Source organism: Mastigoproctus giganteus, chromosome 1 (assembly GCF_048544385.1).
Source record: "Mastigoproctus giganteus isolate SK-2022 chromosome 1, ASM4854438v1, whole genome shotgun sequence".
Taxonomy (NCBI): Eukaryota; Metazoa; Arthropoda; class Arachnida; order Uropygi; family Thelyphonidae; genus Mastigoproctus; species Mastigoproctus giganteus.
Genome location: NC_143575.1, coordinates 9,917,288 through 9,939,818, shown reverse-complemented (window position 1 = coordinate 9,939,818; position 22,531 = coordinate 9,917,288). Strand labels below are relative to the sequence as shown.

Here is a 22,531-nt window from a genome sequence, read left to right as displayed (position 1 = left end):
GGAAAGACAGATGTAGGATAGATGTGCAAAATTTGCCTTTAGCCAGCGGGTAGTTGGTTGGTGGAACAGACTTCCATCCCTTGTTGTGGAAGTTGATAGCCTAAATAAATTTAAGGCTCAGCTGGACAGGTATTTCGAACGAACGGATGGGTGAAGTGGAAGGTTTTTTTTTTTTTTCCTGGCTGATGCTGCATGAGCTTGCTTTCTTGCATCATATGCCTCTACTAATGCTAAATGTCTGCTATTGAAATCCAGGGAAATTGGCAGCACATTTAGGCTAGGCCATAACTTCCTTCATTTAGCATTCATAAAACAAGAACTGATTTCAGAGGCAACATTGTATATTGCATTCTTGGCATTGAAATGCTTCCAAGATTACCATGAAGTGGATTTTGTTAGTTGTATCTGAAAGCATTAATTGAATGTAATCATATTGTAGCATCACTTGATGCTAGTAATTATATTCTAATTAACAGGCTGGATGATTTCAAATTGCAGGAAATAAAAATGGACTTTCATACATTTTCACTATCCTATCACTAATTAATATCATCAACATTGTCCAAATGACCTGGAGCACTTTTAATGATCAGTAATGCTTTCTGTGGGAAGTTGTTCTTGCTGAGAACAATCTTCCTATATGGCAGAACTAGTTTTGGAACAAGATTCTTAAAACCAAGTTTTTCTTATTTTGACTTCCAAACTACATGAAGCGAAGTTTTCCAAAGCTCTTGGATTCTTAGTGGTAAACAAGTGTCAGTTTCAATTTGAAATCCCAAGCAGTATTCCTAACCAGAAGTTACTACCAGATTCTTAAGATGACTCACGACCTAGAAAATTTTTTTTTTTTTTTTTTTTAATATATATATAAAAAAAATGTTGGGCATCTTGCAGATCCCTTTCACTGATGTTCAAGACTTGTTTACAACTATACCTAATCTTCTTAATAATTTGAGCAAAATCATTCATGCAACTCCCTGACAATCCATAACAGGGGTGTTTTACCCACAACCAAATGAAATAGCAAAGAAAAATAAAATGCAAGGATTCTAAGACTTTTGTTTCATCAAAAAATAAATAAAATATAATAAACTATCTACACAAACCATCTTATCATACTCTTACTTCCAGAATATTTCACCTGACAGTTCACCTCAATTAGTCACTGAGGCAGTGTCAGTGGTCAACTAAACTGCCAAATGTAAAAAACTTTCTGAGGTCCATTCTAATAGGCACTTGTATTTGTGTCATTCCTGGTAAACTGATGCTGCTGAGCAATTGCAATTTACATATCTAATACACAAGACAGAATCATAATGATGTATAAGAGAATGATGTTAAATAGTGGATGGCAGACATCATGGATCTACTGTATCATGTTGTGTATACATCTCTCAATTTCAGGACTTGATTTATAAAAAGCCCTCTATGCAAATCCCATTTGATGTCTAACCATCACTTGATCAGGTTTTGATAGACATCCTGAGTATATTATAGAAATTTAACTCCAAGGCATTTTATTTAATGTTAGTATTAGCAATGCTGCAAGAAATGAAGCTTAAACAGCATCAGCAAAAATTGATGCTGTATAAGGCTACAGTATCTGCCCATTCCCTCCAATAATCTGTTTGTATAATCCTTCCTTAAATTTATTCAAAGGATAGACTTCCAAAGCACCAAATAGAAGTTTGTTCTAACAATCAATTACACTCTGGCTGAAAACAAATTTTGCATATCTATCCTGCAGCCATCCTTTTTCCATTTAAGGATGTCCCCTTGCAGTGCCACCCTAGAAACAGTAAGGATACCATCAGCATTTAGTTTACTCAATCAATTCAAATCCACAAATATTTCAATCAGTTCTCCGCATGGGTGCCTTTGTTTCCAAACATTGCAATTTGCAGAACTGAAGTCTTCTTTAGTAAGAAGACCCTTTCATTTCTCTCACCAATTTTATTGCTCTTCTCTGCACCCATTCCAACAGACCAAATCCTGCCTAAAACAATGCTGCCAGACCTATATGCAGCCTAATGAAATGGAATAATCACATCCTTTTCTCTCCTGAGAAAATTCCTGTACATCACTAACAGGACCCCATAAGCTGTCCAGCAGCCTATATACAATTACCTCCAATTTTTTTCATTCTCTACTGCCTTAAGCATACTACTCATTTGATGTATTATTCTGGGGTTACTGCTACCCACAGGCAGTACCTTGTGTTTATTAATGTTAAACTTCAAATGCCACTTCTCAGCGAATCTGTTTAATTTTTCTAGGTCTTCCTGCATTAACCAACCTGCCCACCTTCGTATCATCAACACCAGTGGTGTCCAACCTTTTCCCTGTACAAGGGCAATATTCAAATTTAGATTTGTTTTGTGGGCCACACTGAGTGATTCCAGAAAAATTAGTGATATTTTCTACATCTTGTTACATGTAAAAGAAATTTGTTTTAATTTTTTTATTTTATTTTTATGCTATATATAAAAAATGCAAATTCCCAACACTTATGTGCAAAATATGTCAGTAATTTGCTTTTTTAGATTTAATTAAAATTATAAAAATATAACTTTTGTTTTTAAAAAAATTACCTTACTTTTTTCTTTTAAATGCTAACTTTAGAAAATTTACAACCTGAAAAGCATCACTGCTTTTCAATATTAAGATGAATAAATAATTAGACACATAAAATTGAAAATATTCAAAAATTTTATTAAGTACAATACACAATTACATTTTCTGAACAAAACATTTAATGGGAAAATGTTTTTTGAAAATGAACAATTTAAAATGCTGTTTTAGTTCACTTTCCATGCAGGCCATATAAAAATAATTCGTGGGCCATATCCAGCCTGCGGGCTGTAGGTTGGAGACACCACACACCATATGTAGGCATTAAGCTTGACGAATTTATCAATAATGTTAAACATATTGAAAATAAAAGGCAAGCACAGAAGCAAGAAGAGCAGCACCCATTATTAACCTCAGTCTTTTGGCACTCAATCATACCTACACCATAGCAATGTGCCCTTAATGTCACACTACTCCAGTTTGTATAGCAGTTTTTCAATGTGGAATGGTATCAAACCCAGATTTTTTATTGCATCACACTAGCTGATCCCATTGGTCAGCCAAGATCTCTCCTAAACAAATCTACAATGCATTGTAGTTATATCTTTAACTAAATTCCACAGCAATAAAAAAAAATATCTTTAACTAAATCACTGCCATCTAGTAGTGCCTTTACCTGGAGATTTTTAAATGAATGAAGAGTCACTGTTGGCAATCAAGTCAGGGTTTTCTCTTATTGCCTCTCTAAGATGTAGGTGTAGTAGTAGTAGCAGCAGCAGCAGCAGTAGCATGTGATGCAAGAAAGCAAGTGTATGAGCTTATGCAGCATCAGCAAAAAAAAAAACACACACACCATTCCCTCCAAATGCCTGTCCAGTTCCTCCTTAAATTTATTTAACCTATCAACTTCCACAATGACAGATGGAAGTTTGTTCCAGCAATTAACCACCCACTGGCTAAAGGCAAATTTCTGCACATCTATCCTTTCTTAATTTGAATTTATGTCCTGTAGATTTGTAATCTGAACAGGTGGAAGGATCCCATCAGAATTCAGCGTGCTCATCCCATTCAAGGCCTTATACACCTCAATCAGATCACCACGCAGGTGCCTAGTCTCCAGCCACTGCAATTTGCAGAACTTAAGTCTCTTGGTAAGAGGATCCCTTCATTCCCCTCACCAATCTTGTTGCCCTCCTCTGTACATGCTCAAGCAAATCTACATCCTTCCTAAAATGAGGCCTCCAGACCTGTATGCAGTACTCAAGGCATGGCCTGACCATTGCCTTATACAGAGGGTCAATCACCTCCTTTTCCCTGCTAGCAAAATTCCTATATATCATTGACAAAACCCCATGACCTGCCCTGGCAGCCTGTCTGAAGCTTTCCTCAGAAAACTTCATTTAGAAAACAGTAATCCAAAATATTGACAAAAGTTTTGCTACTGTGTGAGTGACAAATCTATTTTGGTATCAAGTTCCGATCAATATCTGAAAAGTTAAATAAAATCTCCAATTATAAGAAATTCTGATTTACTGACCCACCATTTATTTGTACAGCTATTCAATATACTCAGTCATATCTGGCCTATAACATATCTCATTTTTGTTTTCCCATTGCTTGTTACACTAAACTGACTCTTGCCATTACACTTGCCACTGATTACTGATGCACTGTCTTACATTCTATGTGCTTCTTAGCATAACTCCTCCCTAGTCCTTCTGTCCTGTATATCCCTTCTACACATTGTACTTGTCATATTCAATTTCCACATCTATCCCTGAATGCCACCATGTTTCCAATATCCCCACAATATTCATATTTGATGATTTAACTAATACTGAAGTCAAATTTATTTACTATACACCTAGCATTAGCGTACGTATGTGTACCTGTTTTTGCTCTTAATAACCCTAACATAGCCCATATATTTGCTTGTACCACGAGAATCCTAAGCAAGACTTGGGATCTACCACACATTGCTTTGAGGCTGCTGTATGTGAATAGAAACAGCACAAAGATCAGTTTCATCTCAGCTTGCTGTTGCTATTAAACTATTAATGGCAACTCTGCTAGCTGTTGCAGTTAGACTTCTAAGCTAGAAGTTTTCCAACACTTAATACTCCCTCAATAGCATCAGCAAACATTCTTATACTCCTATATAAATGCATCCTATCTCTGTAAAGATAGTCTCCTGTTAACAAGTAAAGACCATGCTGAGAAAAATTCTAATCCATTAGCCTTATGCAATCTTTTCTTCTGCTGTTGAAATAGCTTAGATCTGTCCTTTGTACTCAATGGAGTTGGTTTCGGTGGTCACATTGCACATATACGTGCTCTATACACCTTACACTCACTATCAGTCTTTGACATGTTGAATTATAAATTTCTGTCAATTTTTTTATTAAATACGGTGGAGAATCATGAAAGAAATAGCATGACTCAATTAGTAGGGGTACTGATTGGGTCATGACTTGCTCGTGCCTGGTACGGAGTGGCACAATGGTGTGGGGGGAATGAATCATTTTATGTCGCATTTTCTTAGCCATTTTTGCCAATCTATCAACACATTGCATGTGTATGTGCACGCAATATACACCTTACAATGCTCACTACAGTGGAGCCCTGTTTTACAATTGGTTCACCGTCATATGATATATAATAAGTGCCAGTCATTGTGATCACATTTACGAACTGAATTTTAATTCAATTAACAGCGATTCTAATAAGTGAAAATAGGAGGAATATCATCCACAGGCTATAAAAGTAAAGATAAAGATTTACAATTTATTACCTTACCAATTAACAAAATTAAATGATAAATCATTTTTGAAAATCAGATTTTTCACACATTAACAAAAGTAAAACAACTTGTAAAAAGTCAATAACACCAGATATTACCCTCCCAATTACTAACCAAGCCTAATGCTGCTTAACTTCGGTGATCACACGAGAACCAGGGCATTTAGTCTAGTACAATAGTTAGCTGTTCAGTGCCTGTAATGCATTTACTTATGGCAATAGTCACATTTTCATTGCATTTTTTTGTCAATCCACAAATGCAAGTTACATCCATCTGAAAACTGCCTGGAGCATGCCTAAATAAGTTTCACTTCAAAATAATTTAAAATGGTGCACTTTATATCACCCAGTATTTTTCCATCTATTACAAATTGGAACTGTATTTTTTAAAATTTTAAAAAAGTACCAGCCAGAGACTTTTCAGACACTGTTTGCTCATTTAAATCTTCTTACATTGAAAAAGACTCACACAAACAAGTGCATTGCAGCTTATGCATCTTTAGCATTAGCAGAGGCATTTGATGCAAGAAAGCAAGCTTATGCAGCATCAGCCAAAAAAAAAATAAAATAAATAATAACCACTTCCACTTCACCCCTCTGTTCGTTCAAAATACCTGTCCAGCTGAGCCTTAAACTTATTTAGGCTATCAACTTCCACGACAAGGGATGGAAGTCTGTTCCACCTACCAACCACCCGCTGGCTAAAGGCAAATTTCCTCACATCTATCCTACATCTGTCTTTCCTCAATTTGAATTTATGCCCTCTCAGGTGATTATTCTGAGCAAGAAGAAGAATCCCATCAGCATTGAGTATGCTTAAACCATTCAAGGCTTTATACACCTCTATCAGATCACTTCCTTTGTTCCATTCACTAATCTTGTTGCCCTTCTCTGTACTCGTTCCAGCATCTCTACATCCTTCTTGAAATGAGGCCTCCAGACCTGTATACAGTACTCTAGGTGTGGCCTGACCATTGCCTTATACAAGGGAATAATCACCTCCTTATCCCTGCTAGTAAAATTCCTATATATCATCGACAATACACCATGAGCTACTCTTGCAGCCCATCTGCACTGCTCAGAAAACTTCATATCTGCCTGCACAACCACCTCCAGGTCCCTTTCATTCTCTAACACTGTCAGTGTAGTACCACAGAGTTGATAGGTTGCTCTGGGGTTGCTGTTTCCCATATGTAGTACTTTACATTTGTCAATGTTAAACTTCATTTGCCACCTCTCAGCCCATCTGCTCAACCTTTCCAGATCCTGTTGCAGTAGCATAGTGTCAGTAGTGTCCTTGACAACCCTGCCAACATTCGTATCATCTGCAAACTTGGACATTAAGCTTGATATACCAAAATACCATCTTGAATGGTATTTGCATAGAGAAAACTGTGCGTGCGTGCTTGTGTGTGCACACAGGAAATGTAAAATGATTTGCAAAAATAAATCAATTAAAAAAGTTAATTGTTGTAACTGTGAAAAGTGTTAATTCAATGCAAAACTTACATAAGCAAGTACAGCATCAATGAAGTGTTCTGGCTGGTAGTTTTTTTTTTTTTTTTGTGTGAAAAGTGTTGTAAATGTTGATGCATGTAAAAACTGGGATGAGACTACATCTTCTAATGCATAGCAGCACATGAGGGATGTGTGAAATATACACAAATAAGGAACTAAATTCTTTCTGTTGCTAACATAGCATCTGAAAGATGCTACTTTTAATTTTTTTTTTTTTGTAAGAAATCAAATCTTCACATGTACCTTCACTCACCAGTATTCTAACTGGTTATATAGTATTTTCTGTTTTCATTTCAATACACTATTAATTAAGAGACATTAATTTTTATTTGTCCTTTAATAGACTACAGGTAAGCAAAAGCATTTACCTTTCTTCCTGAAACTCACATTTGTTGGCTAAACATGAATAGTTAGCAAAATGTATTTATATGTAAACAAAAAAGTGTGTGTGTACGTACGTCTCTGTCTCTCTGCAATGTCAAGTCAAAACATTATGACCACCCCCATATTTTTGCAATCAGCCAATCCTCCCCACCTGGTGGCATGTGTGATTGTGAGAACCAGTAAATGTGATACTGCAGGTTCATGGCATGCAGTCCATATGAAGTACTTTCTCAAAACAGGAAAGGGAGATGTTCTGATGGAATACAAAAAAGAAATGATTGTCAGGTACTGGTTGAAGGGTGGCAGTATTAGAGAAAGTGAATCTTGCAGGCTGTTTGCAGAGTGATGTAGTTAAGGTGTTTCAAGGGTGAATTTATAATGGACAAAGCAACAGTTGCTGGGTCGACAATGGGTGCCCATGCCTCATTGATGGTTGTGGTGAACACAGCCTGTCCTACCTTGTGCAAGCCAATAGATGAAATATGGAGTGGCTGACCACAGATTTAACTAGGGTAGAACCAAGTGTTTCCAAGACCAAGATCCAATGAACCCTCATCCATGTGGGCTGCCAGACTTGGCAGCCTGACAAGGAATGCATGTTTATGCCCACCCAATGCAAACAGTGCTTATAGTTTGCATTTGAACTGCATCACTGAACTGCTGATGATTGTAAAAAAAAAAAAAATGTTGCTTTTTTGATAATCAAGTTACCTGTATGCCACGTAGATAAAGGGCATGGCAAAAACTGTAGTGAAGAACTGCTCTGATGTTGTTGTTGGGTTTTTTTTGGCGCAAGAGCTACTTTGGCCATATTGCACTCTCATGTTGTGGTTCAACTGAAACAGGTAGGGAATGGCAGTGTTTTGATATGGAGAATGTTTCCCCTGGGAATCTTTTGGAGTCTTTATATCCCTAGACTTCACTCTGAATGCTAAAATCTACCTATTCATTGTGGTTGATTAAGTACACCTCTTTGTGGTGAATGTCTCCCTGGATGGCACAGGTGTTTTCCAGCTGTATAATGCACCTTGCCACTTACCTATATTGTTGCAGAGTGGTTTGTCAAACACTAAAGTAATTTCCAAGTGCTACCTTGGCCACAGAATTCACTGGTTACAAATCCTATAGAACATTCCTAGGATTATATGGATTGAGACATTCAACATTTGGATCCTCCACCACAAACTATCGTATAACCAAGATGCAATTCTGGTTATATGGTACAATATACCTCCTGCAACATTCAGAGGCCTTATAAAGTTCATGCCTTGCCATGTTATGGTAGTACTGACAGCAAGAGGACATACCCATTATTAAGTTGGGTGGTCAGATGTTTAGACTAGATAGTGAGTGTGCACATGCACGCACACACAATAAAAGACTACTACAGATGGAAAAACCCACACATTTGTCTTTAGATTTCTGATACAACTAGCTGATCAGCCTTGCCAGGGTGAAGCAGTTTCTCATAAACAATGCTCACTGTAAGATATACAATTAAGATAGAATGCAAGACCATGGCTACATTTTATTTTATTTATGAAATAATTTCTGAATTTCATACACAGTGATGCATATTGAAAACACACACACACACACACACACACACACACACACACACACACACACACACACACAGAAAGAGAGAGAAAAAAAATATTGGTTGAAGAGTTAAAACTGACGTGTCACCATGGTAGATAATTAAAAAAAAAAAAAAACACAGCATCTATAGCACTAGGGAGTCAGGCTGCCTTGTAGTTAAAATAAGTGATATCTCTCAATCAAATACCTTTACAGTTTCCATGCCATTTTCCATTGATCCAGTTGAAGTTTCCCTCAGAGATGTAACCATTTCTTGAAGAGATGATCCCAATCGCCTAAAAGGAATTATTAAATTACCTGAATATAACAGACTTAAGAATGTCTACTACACATATAATTTTCAAAATTAATATTTTTATTAATTTTTGTTCAAATTATATTATATGAATAAAGATGAGCACTTTATTCTGTGTTAAAACTGAAATATCCTATAGAGTAAATGACTACAAGAAAAGAAACAGCAAAAGCTAGAATTGGGGGGGGAATACAAGGACTAATAGATTAACAGTAGCCACTGTTATGAGAGCTTCAAGGACAGGGTGGATGCCCTCGAAGGATTAAAAGTGAGAGGCCCATCAAGCCCTCAGCTGCCCACACCAATGCCAGAGCTTGCACTTGGTCATCATGCAACACAGCGGCAGCCCCCAAGGCAGAATGCACTGTTCCCAAAGTAACTAGTAGTTGCTGGTGACTATTGTCAGGGAAACATGCTTTGTAAAAAGGATACGTGGAACAGGACCAGGGTATGTCTGCCAGGGGCAAAGGTTGATGACGTTGTAGAACGGATATCACCTTTTAAGGGCATAAAAGGTGATATAGTTGTACACGTTGGCACTAATGATATTAAGAGTAGGAGACCGGCAGAATTACTTAACAAGTACAGGTCACTGTTGAAAAAAAAAAAAAGCTGTGAATTAGGGTTGAATTTGAAAGTGTCTGCAATTCTGCCCAGACACGATAGGAGGGAGTATATGATGAGAGCCCTGTCGATCAATTTGGCTCTGGAAAGATTGTGCAAGGCTCAAGGGGTAGAATTTTTTTCAGCCTGGTCTGTACTTGTTAACAGGAGAGACCACTTCTACAGGGATGGGATACACTTAAATAGAAAGGGTGCAAGAATATTTGCTGATGCTATCGAGGCAGTGTTAGGTGGGTCGGAAAACTGCTAGATTGGGGGATACAAGGACTAATAGATTACCAGTAACAACTGGCAGAGGTGAAAGTGATTCTTGCACTGCTTCCATTGGAATGAGCAGCAGCCCGGAAAATAAGATGCAGGATATTTCAGAGACTGCTGGGAATCATTGGGGTACAAATAAACACATGGGTTGTGTTAGGGTAGCTAAGAAAAAGACTTGTGTGTATACTAATGCTAGGAGTTTAGTAAATAAACTCCTAGCATTAGTAAATACAAGGACTCCTGTTTGATGTATTGCTCAAAGCATCAAAGGCAGATATTGTTGGGATTTCAGAGACATGGTGTCACACAGATATAAGGAATGCAGAACTGGAATTTGGAGAGTACAATGTCTACAGAAAGGATAGAAAGGGAGGAGGGGTTATGCTATTAGTTAAGAAATGCATAAAATCCAAGGAAGTGAAGCCAGTCGACATCACTGGACAGTGCAGTGTCGAGTCAGTTTGGTGTGACATAAGCACTGGGAAATCAAAAATGAGAGTAGAAGGCAGGAGTGTGTTATAGGCCTAATGACTCTGAAGAGTGTAATAAACAACTGTACAGGGAAATAGTGGGCCAGTAAATCAGTCTTATGGGGGATTTTAATTTTCCAGATATTGACTGGAATTTGTGGATTGGTCTCTCTCTCTCTCTCTCTCTCTCTCACACAAGGCTTTTGAGGATTTATTGGATGATTGTTTTCTACAGCAGCATGTTCGAGAGGCAATTAGAGGGAGTAATACGCTTGATCTGATTATCAGTAGTGATTCTTCATGCATTAAGAATCTGCAGATAAATTATCCACTATGTGGCAGTGATCAGTGTGCTGAAGTGGGATTTACTCAAGAGGCAACTACCATCAGGGTAAAGGGAAGGGTTTTTGCTTTCGTAAAGGCAACTACGTAGGTCTGAGGCGGTATTTAAAAAATCTATATAGTGGGACCCACTGATCATGTTACCAACAGCAAATTTAAAATGGGAATCATTCAAAGAATTAATCTTGGAAGCTACTAGGTTTTCATACCAACTAAGAAATATTGTTCAAGGTTTAGGCCTAAATGGATGTCGGATGAACTAATGAGACATGTGGCAGAGAAGAAAAATGCATGGGATACATATAAATTATGTATCCCATGTATGAAATCTTTGGCAAAGGATACAAAGAAAAACAGCAAAGAGTTCTTTACTTATGTAAAGTCTAGAAGGAAGGTGATGAATCAAATTGGTCCACTGGATATCGATGGTTCAACTGTTGATCCTGCTCAGGTAGCTAACAAACTAAATGCGTATTTTGCATCTAAATTCACATATGGAGTTATTCAAGGAGGGGACTTAAACCTGGTAGTGAGCTAGATGATTTTGTAATAACTGAGAGCAAAGCAGAGGAGAAAATGTTGAAGATAAACATAAGGCACCTGGGGTGGATGGGATCTATCCAGTTATATTAAAAGAGGCAGAAAAGGAACTAAGCAAAACCTTAGCCACAATTATGAGAGCTTCTTTGGACTTAGGGGAGGTACCCATGGACTGGAGATTACCTCAATTCACAGAGGATCAAACAGCGACACAAGTAATTACAGACTTCTTAGTTTAACTTCTGTTCAAGGGAAATTAATGGAGGAACTGGTTAAAGAAGCACTGTAGGATCATCTAGACAAAACTTCAGTTATGGCTCGGACACAGCATGGTTTTGTTAAGGGGAAGTCTTGTCTGACCAATTTGACTTAACGCAGGGAATAACTTTGATATCATATATTTGGATCTTAGAAAGGCTTTTGATACTGTTGCACATGGAAGACTGCTGCACAAATTGGAGCAGTGTGGCATTGGAGGAAAATTGCTGCTATGGATAAAGGGATGATTGAGTGGATAAGACAGAGTGGTAATCAATGGACACTGCTCTTCATGAACTAATGTTATGTGGAGTCCCTCAGGGTTCAGTGTTGGGTCCATTGTTTTCTGTATTTATTAATGATATTGATGATGGTATATCAGGCTTAATGTCCAAGTTTGCAGACAATACAAAGTTTGGCAGGGTTGTTAATGACACTAATGATAGTACGCTGCTGGAACAGGATCTAGAAAAGTTGAGAAGATGGGCTGAGAGGTGGCAACTGTATTTTAACATTGACAAATGTAAAGTACTGCATATGGGAAGCAGTAACCTCAGAGTAATGTATGAACTGTGTGTTACTACACTGACAGTGGTAGAGAATGAAAGGGACCTGGGGGTGGTTGTGCAGGCAGATATGAAGTTTTCTGAGCAGTGCAGAAAGGTTGCAAGAGCAGCTCATGGTGTCTTGTCAATGATATACAGGAATTTTGCTAGCAGAGATAAGGAGGTGATTATCCCCTTGTATAAGGCAATGATCAGGCCACACCTTGAGTAATGTATACATGTCTGGAAGCCTCATTTCAACAGATGTAGAGCTGCTGGAAAGAATGCAGAGAAGGGTAACAAGATTAGTGAATGGAACAAATGGTTGCTCTTACGAAGAAAGGATTAAGTTCTGCAAATTAGTGTCTGGAGACTAGGCACCTGCAAGGGGATCTGATGGTGTTAAAGCCTTGAATGGTTTGAGCATGCTCAATGCGGATGGGATTTTTCCTCTTCCTCAGAATTATTGCCTGAGAGTGCATAAATTCAAATTGAGGAAAGACAGTTGTAGGATAGATGTGCAGAAGTTTGCCTTTAACTAGCGTGTGGTTGATTGCTGGAACAAACTTCCATCTGTCATTTAAGTTGATAGCTTAAATAGATTCAAGACAGAACTAGACAAACATTTGGAGAGAGTGGATGGGTGAAATTAGGTTTTTTTTCTTGCTGATGCTATATAAGCTTGCTTTCTTGTATCATGCACCTTTACTAATGTTAATGAATAAGAATGACTCTTCCTCTTCAAACTTGTCATTCTCCAACATCTGAACTTAAAATGTTAAGTGCTAAAACTCATATGTATACTTTCTGACCAAGAGTTATACCCACTCCTACTCAATAACATTATGCGTGGTCCCTCCAAGAACCGGGCTGTCTTTTTTCATCCCATACTCTTCTTTCCAGTAATGCAACTGCAGAGCCATGACAACTCCAGCAGCCAGCATTCCCTTCAGAAATTAGAGCTACTGAAAAGAAAAACCGCACTCTGCAATCCTATATGAATCCTGATGACCTATAAACTGCTTCTTTCTTTTATTTCACTTGCTTTGTTATTTTAAATCCATTGTCATTCACAGAGTATAGAGCTTATATTCCTTCATTTATTGCAGAATATATCTTTGTTAATTCAATATTTGATTGTTTGAAATGCAATGTATTTCAAAGTCATTACTGTATCCTGCTCTTGTTTTAGGAAGGCATATTCAAAATATGTTTACAATGAAATTCCAAGTCTGAACTGGGCCCTGCAACTTGTAAACAGTTTCAATAGAAAAGACTGCTGAAACCAACTAGGAGCAAATACTTATCACAAATTGAATGGAGCTTTGTTAAAGTATTGCATATAGAATTGCTATAAAGTATATCATTATTAGCTATATGGTGCAAGGAAGCCTGAGGCTTATGCTTCACCAGCCAAAAAAAAAGTTATCCTGAGAGAGAGATGATATCCAGCTCAGGACCCTAGGTGTGCCAAGCCCATACTCACCAGATGTGAGCCTCGAGTGCCAAATGACACCTTTAAATTAAATTTCTATTCACTTCCAAGAATTGCACACAAAATCAGAGAACACTTAACTGTAACTCACATTATGGGTGCATATGTAATCCATTTGGTTTGTACCATTGAAAAAAAAAAAAGACTTTGTTAATGCTACAAAACAATTTCCTAACACAGGTACTATGCATCTTTAAGCTGCCACATGTAAGCCCTCAATCTGTGTGTGTGAGAGAGAGAGAGAGAGAATAATAATAATGTGCTCTAGAGAGCAAAAAAAAACTTTTGCATTGGAGGATTTTAAAAAAAAAATTAACCAATTCTTAAATTCACAATGAGGTCTGCAAAATCTTTTTCAATTTCTCACACATAAGGTCAGAGTTTAGTTCATGTTGCCATAATAATCATGCTGCTCAATGAGTATTTTGATGTGCCAAAAAATGAATTAGAATAACACTATTTATCACATATGTTATTTCATAATTACATTTTATTCTCTGGCTACAAAATATACAAATAAATTCTAAAAATCACATTATGCATGAAAATTAAATTCTGCATATATGCATATAGTGACAACATTTGAGCAGTCCCAGCAGTGGTCACTTTCAGCAGGTTTCACTGCATACGGTAAGACAACTTTTTTTGCAGGTGCAGTGAAACCTGTACCTGCAAAAACTTAATTTAAAGAATGATCAGACTAGTTCTCATAGTCTTACACTATATAGTTATGAAATTACAAATTTGAGATCTTACAGAATTCAATGTATGCTTTTTTAAATTAGAAGTGTCTAATGGCTCAGGATAAGTACTTGCTTTTTGTCTTCCTGTGATACTTCTTCAGTGCACTTTTGTTTACGCTGCGGCTGAGGTAGATATTTCTGAGTAAACGTAGAGAAAATCCCTGTCCTGTACATTAGTTCAGGGTAAGTACCTTGATCTATGATGGTTCCATTTTCCATAACTATAATGTGATCAACTTCTGGTAGAAAAGTGATGTTTTGGGTGACAAATATACGAGTCTGTAATAAACAAAATATCAACTCAAAGTCTGATCTAAACCCAATCAGATGTGATAGCCCAAAAAACAAACTTTCTAAATATTTATTCTTTCCAGTGATATGGCCAGCAACAATTATTTAGAACAGAAAAAAATATAACTAAGATTACAAGGATAAATAACTATTACTTGTTAAAGAATAAATAGCTAACCTTATCCTTTAATAGCCCACATGGACCTATCACTTTGTCAAACAAATGGTTCCAAACCTCTGTGTCAATTGCATCACATGGTCTATCCAGAAGATAAATATCACAGTCTTGATAGACAGCCCGTGCCAGATTAATTCTATAGTTCTGTCCTCTATTTAACTTGATTCCCTATAAAATATTAGATTTAAGTTATTTCTTTGAAATAGTTATTTCAGAAAATTAATAGCAAAATGGCTAATGCAACCAACTTGTAGTATAAATTTATGTTGTTAAAATTAATAGTATATGTAATAAAAGCGTTTTCAGCAAAACAATTTTTGAAATGATTCAAGGCCAGCCTAACCTTGAATAATTCAAGGTTAGGCTAGATTTTTTTAAAGTTCAACCTCGCTATGACAATATACTCAAGATACACTCTTATGACAATATACTCAAGATACACTCTTATGACAATATACTCAAGATACACTCTTATGACAGTCTTTATCTCGTTCTTTTATCTGGTCACATGGGTAGAAGAACTTAAAATTGTATGGATGATTCAATGGATTTAATTCTCACTGCAGAACAAACCTGACTTTGTAACAAGTTGCCCTGGTATTGTGCTACTTCAGCAATATTATAACTTTAGCAATATTACAACTTTGAAAATATTTTGTACACAGCATGACAGCTTATATTGAGCAAGCTCTTTACAACAGCTTTTTTTTCTGGGTGTGTTGTCACTGGAGACAACCTGTTTTCTAATGAAGGACCAGTTAGTCCTGAAAGATGCTGTTACAGCAATCTAATCTTTTAAACATATGGCTAGTGAACCTTTTGGAGAGACCATTTATTTTAAATTAGCGCAATATTAGAACAATTAATTGCAAAGACAAGTTTATTCTGCTGAAAGAATTTAGACCTCTGCATTATCTGTGCAGTTAAAATCCTGCTGGTCCAAAAAAAAAAAAAAAATTGAAGGGCAACAGTCCTGCAAGTATCTTATAAATATACAAATGTTAATTTTTGCATGGATTCTTAGGTTCAAAATTCAAGATAGCTGTCACAGCAGATAGTCAGGGTCACATCTATTGAGACAACCTGGGTACAAGGATGTTTAAAAGGCAATTGCAGATGATTCTAATGCATGAAAATGCACAACTGCATATTACAAATTTGAAGATTATGGCAGTGGCAACCTTGGACTGGAAAAATCAGCCCAAGCCATCCTTCTTACAGCCCAGCCACTACTCACATCATTGAATAATGAAGCAGTTTTAGTTCACAAAACTTCATTAGTTTGGTAGGACCAGTGTTTCTAAAAAGCTGACGACACTAGTTTAGTTTGATGAGTTTCTATGTATGAAAGTCCTCACTTTGCTATTTTCACCTCTGTATAGTTTTTGCTATATTGCAAGTCCAAAAATTATTTATTTATAACCATATGACAATTAGCAAAGAACTTCATTATTTGAAAGCTATCATAGGCTTGCTAATCTGTAGCTACCAACTTTTGACTTTAAAAAGCAATTGTAAGTGGAAAGAAAAGAGCAGATTTTCAGTCCAAAACATGAGTTTGCAACAAAAAAAGATGGAAAACATGTTTCAGAAAAAGCAAGGTTTTATAAAGTACACATTGCACTAGAATTAAATTTTACTGACAATATGCACCATTTTATATTAAAATGTATATATAAGATGGTTTATCAGTGCAATATATATTTTTTTTTTTATGAGAACCCCAAACACGAGAGGTATTAGAACCTATAGTACTTAGTACAGTGCTTGGGTTGGAGGTTGAAAAGACGAAAGAAGATAATTGTTGACATTGGACTTGAACTTCTGTAGATTGTAATTTTCAGGAAATACGTATGAAGGAAGGTTGTTCCAGAAAACGGCAGTTGAATGAATAAATGAGGAAGATGAAAAGTTGGTTCTGTGGGTTTGAAGCTGGACAGTAAATGGATGTTGACTGGTGGCGGCACATGTTCGGACTGTTTTGAAAGAGAGCGGGAATTATAGAAGCCAATTCAGAAGAACAGTGCCCATAGAAGTATCTGTAGAAGAGGCATGCAGCAGAAACAGTACGTCTATGAGAAAGTGAGTGGAGAGACTCTGTTAGAGATGAATCATTAACCTAACTGCCCTCTTCTGAATGGAATCAAGAAGCCTGAGAGACGTTTTGGGGGCACCACCCCAGATGTGGGAACAATATTCCATGGCAGGGCGGATTTGCAATTTATACAGAGTGAGCAGCTGTTTGGAAGAAAAGTAACGCCGAGAGCGAAAGAGAAAACCAAGTTTCTTAGATACAGAGGAAGCAATATTTGTAAGGTGCTTGTGCCAAGAGAGATTAGAAGTCAGGGTAATCCCAAAAGATATCATTTTGCCTAGATATCAGAGTGTCACTAAAGATAAGCATAGGAGCAGAAGAATCCTTTTTGCGAGATATAAGACAAGACTGAGTTTTAGAAGGGTTGAAATCAACAAAGTTGTCTTTGCCCCACTGGAGAATTACCTGAAGATTGGCATTTAAGGAATTGGCAGCAGATTTTCGAAAACTTGAAGCTGATTGAGCAGGACAAGGTTTCTCAAAATGGAAAGTTGAATGCAATGTGCTATCATCAGCAAAACTATGGATAGGATTTCCAGTCAATGGAAGAAGGTCATTGATATACAAGAGGAAAAGAGTGGGGGAAAGAACTGAACCTTGGGGGACACCGGCATTAGTGGAGAAGTTAGAAGACAGAGAGCCATCTACCATCACCCTCAGTGAGCAATCAGAGAGAAAACTGGATAACCAAATACAAAAAACAGTTGGCAAACCATAAGATGGAAGCTTGTTTAGAAGACCTTTATGCCAAAAACGATCAAAAGCCTTTGAGATGTCAAGAGCAACTACTTGTGTTTCACCGAACCTTTCCATTGAATTAGTCCATAAATGGGTAACATAAGCCAGAATATCACCAGTGGATTGACACTGATGGAATCCATACTGGCGATCGTTGATCAGACGGAAGGTTTCCAGGTAGTTTAAGAGTTGCCGGTTAATTGATTTCTCCATTACTTTAGAAAGAGTAGAAGTAATTGCAATGGGACGATAATTGGATGGGAGGGATTTGTCACCCTTTTTAGGAACAGGCTGGATATGAGCAAATTTAAAAGCAGAAGGAAAAACACCTTTGGAATAAGAAAGTGAAAAAAGGCGGCAAAGAATAGGAGTAAGTTCAGGAGCACAGGTTTTGAGAACAAGTGGAGAAATACCATCAGGACCTGGAGCTTTCTTAGCATCAAGATTCATAAAAATCCTTCTGATATCCTTTTGACAGAAGACCACAGAAGGCATTGAATGGAGCGTGTTAGGAATGGTGGGAGGTGTTTTACCAAGATCATTAATACATGAGCTGGAAGAAAAATGGGATGCTAGTAGGTCAGCTTTATCCTTGGCTGAAGTGACAACAGAACCATCTGGTTTGGACAGAGGTGGGAGCAGAGATGGACAAAAGTTGCGGCCAATAACTTTGGCAAGAGACCAGAATGCTTGGCTACCATTAGGGCAAGAAGCAAGTTTTCTACTCTTAGCCTGTTCAAACTCTAGTTTGGACTGATTAATAACTGCTTTACAATTGTTGCAAGCTTTGGTGTAGGCAGAAAATGAAACTGAAGAATTAGAAACAAGCCAATTACGAAAAGCAACATTCTTCTCTTGGACAGCCTTAGCACATTTGTTGGAGAACCAAGGTTTAGATAAAGGACGAGATTTTAAAGTGGAGTGTGGGATAAAGGATTCCATTCCTGCAGGAATAATTTCACTGACACAATCTGAGCAAACGTTGACATCAGAAGTTTTGAAACAGTAATCAGACCAAGGAAAAGAAGACTCGCAGGTCATCCCATTTTGCATTCTTGTAATGCCAAACAATACGAGGTTGGGAATAGCCATGAGATAAAGGTTCCATTGGAGAAGAGACAATCATCAAGTTGTGATCTGAAGTGCCTAAAGGACCTCTCACTTCGACCTTGTACTTAGAAGAGTTGTTTGTGAGAAGAGGATCAAGCGTATTGGCTGTATGATTAGGATTATCCGGTATTCTTGTAGGTAAATGAACAATCTGTGCTAGGTCGTTAGTAATTGCAAAAGCCTCAGCATCTCGACCTGCTGGGTCGGTGTAACTAGAAAACCGAAGCCAGCTGGAGTTGTGAACATTAAAATCACCAAGGAAAATTACCTCACTGTTAGGAAAGTTGGACTGGAGAAAGTCAAGTTGCAAAGAGAGGACGTCAAAGAGCTCCAAGTGATTAGTGGAGTTGGGAGAACGGTAGAGACAACAGATGAATTTGACACAATGAGGTAGAGAGATTTTAAGCCAGAGAAGATCAAAGAGAGGAGATTCCAAATTGCCAAGTCTCTGACAGGTAATATCAGAACGGACATATGCACAAGTACCACCTTTGAGGCGAAAAGAATCATACAGCGAATAATTTGGACATCTGAGATGAGCAGTAGTTGAATCAACTGATAACTGAGATTCAGTCAGAAAAAGTACATGGGGTTTGGAAGACTGCAAGTGGAAATGGACATTGTTGAGATTGGAATTGAGACCACGTATATTTGTGAAATGAATTAGGAAGTCCTTGGGAGGTTTAGATCTTTTTGCAGATAAGCTTGCTCTATTTTGACAATTCATGGTGTATTCAATAGTAAGAAAAAGTGGGTGGGACATGCTGTATGAAGTAATGAAATTTTTGGATATGGCGTACATGTGGTAAGAATATACCCAGATCCTTGACATAACGTGGCCACGACAATGCTCCCCGCATACACACTACTCGGACTCCCTCCAGTCACTATCTGGCAGAGTAGAGGTAGCAAGATTATACACTAGCTGATCCGGAAGCCTCCTAGAGAGTTACCAATAGGTTTGGTCCTGTGTACTATCTAGCGGCCGGCCTGCGAACACCGTTTTAGAGCTGTACCCTCGAAATGTAAGGAATATTGGATCTCGCCACGACATTCATCATAACCTCAAAAATCAATCATACTGCATGATGCAAGAGATAGGGAAGGGTTGGCCGGAACTTAGCTCTAGAGACTAAACATGGGTTCCACCACTTCAAGCCTCCAATAAGCAATTCCTCACTAAACAAAAGGATAAAATCTCCTTTTGTTTTAGACCCTCCACATCCTCTGCAGTAGAAATGCCTCTAAGTCAGAATCATCCTAATGGCTTAGTCAGTTATGGTAATCAATTTCAAAAATGAAGTTGAAAAAATTATGATTTAGAAATTGTTGATATAATAAATTTCTGCATCACATTCTTCAACATATCTAGAAATAATGACCTCAATATATGGATGTCAGTACATTGAACTGAAAAGCTATGTTTAGATTTTCAAAAACACTGACATAACATTTAAAAGAAATAATCAAATTGCTTTATTTGAAAGAAAAAGATAGGAACTTAAACAGCTTTCTGCACGAGTAAAGATAATATGCCTAGAATCAGCTTGCTTGGTCTGCACAGCTGTAAAACAGTGTTTGCAGGCCAGCCACTAAACTAAACCTATTGGTAACTTTCAAGAAGGCTTCCAGATCAGCTAGTGAATAAATCCTGCTGTCTGTACTTTGCTAGATATTGATTGGAAGGAGTCTGAGTAGGATGTATGATGGGGCATTGCCAAGGCCACATTATGTCAAGGTGGGTATATTCTTCTTATGTGTATGCCATATCAAAAATTACTTCATACAGCAAGTCCTCTCCACTTTTCTTACTACTGAATACATCATGAATTGTTGAACTAATAGAACTAACTTATCTGCAAAAAGATTTAAACCTCCCAAACACTTCCTCATTCATTTTGCAAATATACATGGTCTCAGATCCAATCTGAATTATGTGCATTTCCACTCAATCTGCCAAACCACATGTACTTTTTCTAACAATACCAGTTATCAACTGATTCAACCACTGCTCATCTCAGTTGTCCAAATTATTCACTGAACAATTCCTTTCACCTCAAAGATGGTACTTGTGCATGTGTCCATTCTGATATTCCCTGTCAGAGACTTAGTAATTTGGAATCTCCTCTTTTCGATCTTTACTGGCTTAATCTCTCTGCCACATTCTGTCAAAGTCATCTGTTGCCTTTATCAAGTCACCCAACTCCACCAATCACTTGAAACTAACTTTCTCTTTGAAACATAACTTTGAGTCCAACTTTCCTAGGTGCTTTTAATGTTCAAAACTCCAGCTGGCTTCCATTTTCTAATTACAGACCCAATTGGTTGAGATTTTTTTTATGAAACCCCCAAACACGAGAGGTATTAGAACTCATAGTGCTTAGTACCATGCATGGATTGGAAGTTGAGAAGACAAAAGAAGATATTTGTTGACATTAAACTTGGAACTTTTTGTGGATTAATTTTCAGGAAATAAAAGTATGACAGAAGATTGTTCCAGAAAATGGCAGTTGAATGAATAAATGAGGAAGATGAAAAGTTGGTTCTATGAGTTTGAAGTTGGACAGTAAATGGATGTTGGCTGGTGGCAGCACGTGTTTGGACTGTTTTGAAAGAGCAAGAATTATAGAAGCCAATTCTGAAGAACAATGCCCATGAAAGGATCTGTAGAAAAGGCATGCAGCAGAAACAGTAAGTCTATGAGACAGAGTGGAGAGAGAGAGAGACTGTTACAGATGAGTCATTAATTAACCTAACTGCTCTCTTCTGAATGGAATCTAGAAGCCTGAGAGAGGTTTTGGGGGCACCGCCCCAGATGTGGGAACAATATTCCATGGTAGGGTGGATTTGTGATTTGTACAGAGTGAACAGCTGTTTGGAAGAAAAATAACCCTGAGAGCAAAAACCAAGTTTTTTAGATGCACAGGAAGCAATATTTGTAATGTGCTTGTGCTAAGAGAGATTAGAAGTCAGGGTAATCCCAAAAGAGATATCATCTTGCCCAGAAATCTGAGTGCCAAAGATAAGTACATGAGCAGAAGAATCCTTTTTCGTGAGATAAGACAGTACAGTTTTAGAAGGATTGAAATCAATTAAGTTGTCATTAGTTACATATCTCAATTAAAAATCGATTTAATCGATTTTTTAATTGAGATATGCAATTCATCTTGAACAGCCTTGGCACATTTATGGGAAAACCAAGGTTTTGATTAAAGAATGAGATTTTAAGGTGGTGTGGAATAATGGATTTCATCTATACAAGAATAATTTCACTGACTGATCTGAGCAAGTGTTGACATCAGAAGATTTGAAACAGTAATTAAAAATAATTGCTGTACTAAAAAAATCTAAAATCTTACATTACAGTAAAAAATAAAGATCAATTTAATTGATTTTTAATTATTTTTTACTGTAATGTAAGATTTCAGAGTTTTTAATTGTTTTCATTATAATGTCTGGAGAGTATCATACAGAGGCATTCTATGTATCATATTGAGGTAAACTTCTTATTCTTTTACAAATATTGATATCAACATAGAACATATTTAGCATTACTACTCTGGTTCACACTATCTACCAGAATACCAAACAATCCTAACCACAGTCTACATGCTTAATCTTTTACTCACAAACAACCCTTCTAACCACAAGGTCAAGCAAGTGGTCCTATAG

The 22,531-nt window shown here is 37.2% G+C and overlaps 1 protein-coding gene across 1 annotated transcript in view; it reads right to left on the bottom strand.

Moving 5' to 3' along the window:
* The window catches only part of LOC150090543 (ATP-binding cassette sub-family C member 1-like), a 198,292-nt gene that overhangs the window by 32,003 nt on the left and 143,758 nt on the right, over positions 1-22,531 (bottom strand). Inside the window, exons 17-19 of the mRNA XM_090378813.1 lie at positions 14,917-15,084; positions 14,521-14,726; positions 9,062-9,149 (exon numbers count right to left, since the gene is read on the bottom strand). Coding sequence (XP_090234939.1) covers positions 9,062-9,149; positions 14,521-14,726; positions 14,917-15,084 — 462 coding nt within the window. The remainder of the gene's footprint in view (positions 1-9,061; positions 9,150-14,520; positions 14,727-14,916; positions 15,085-22,531) is intronic.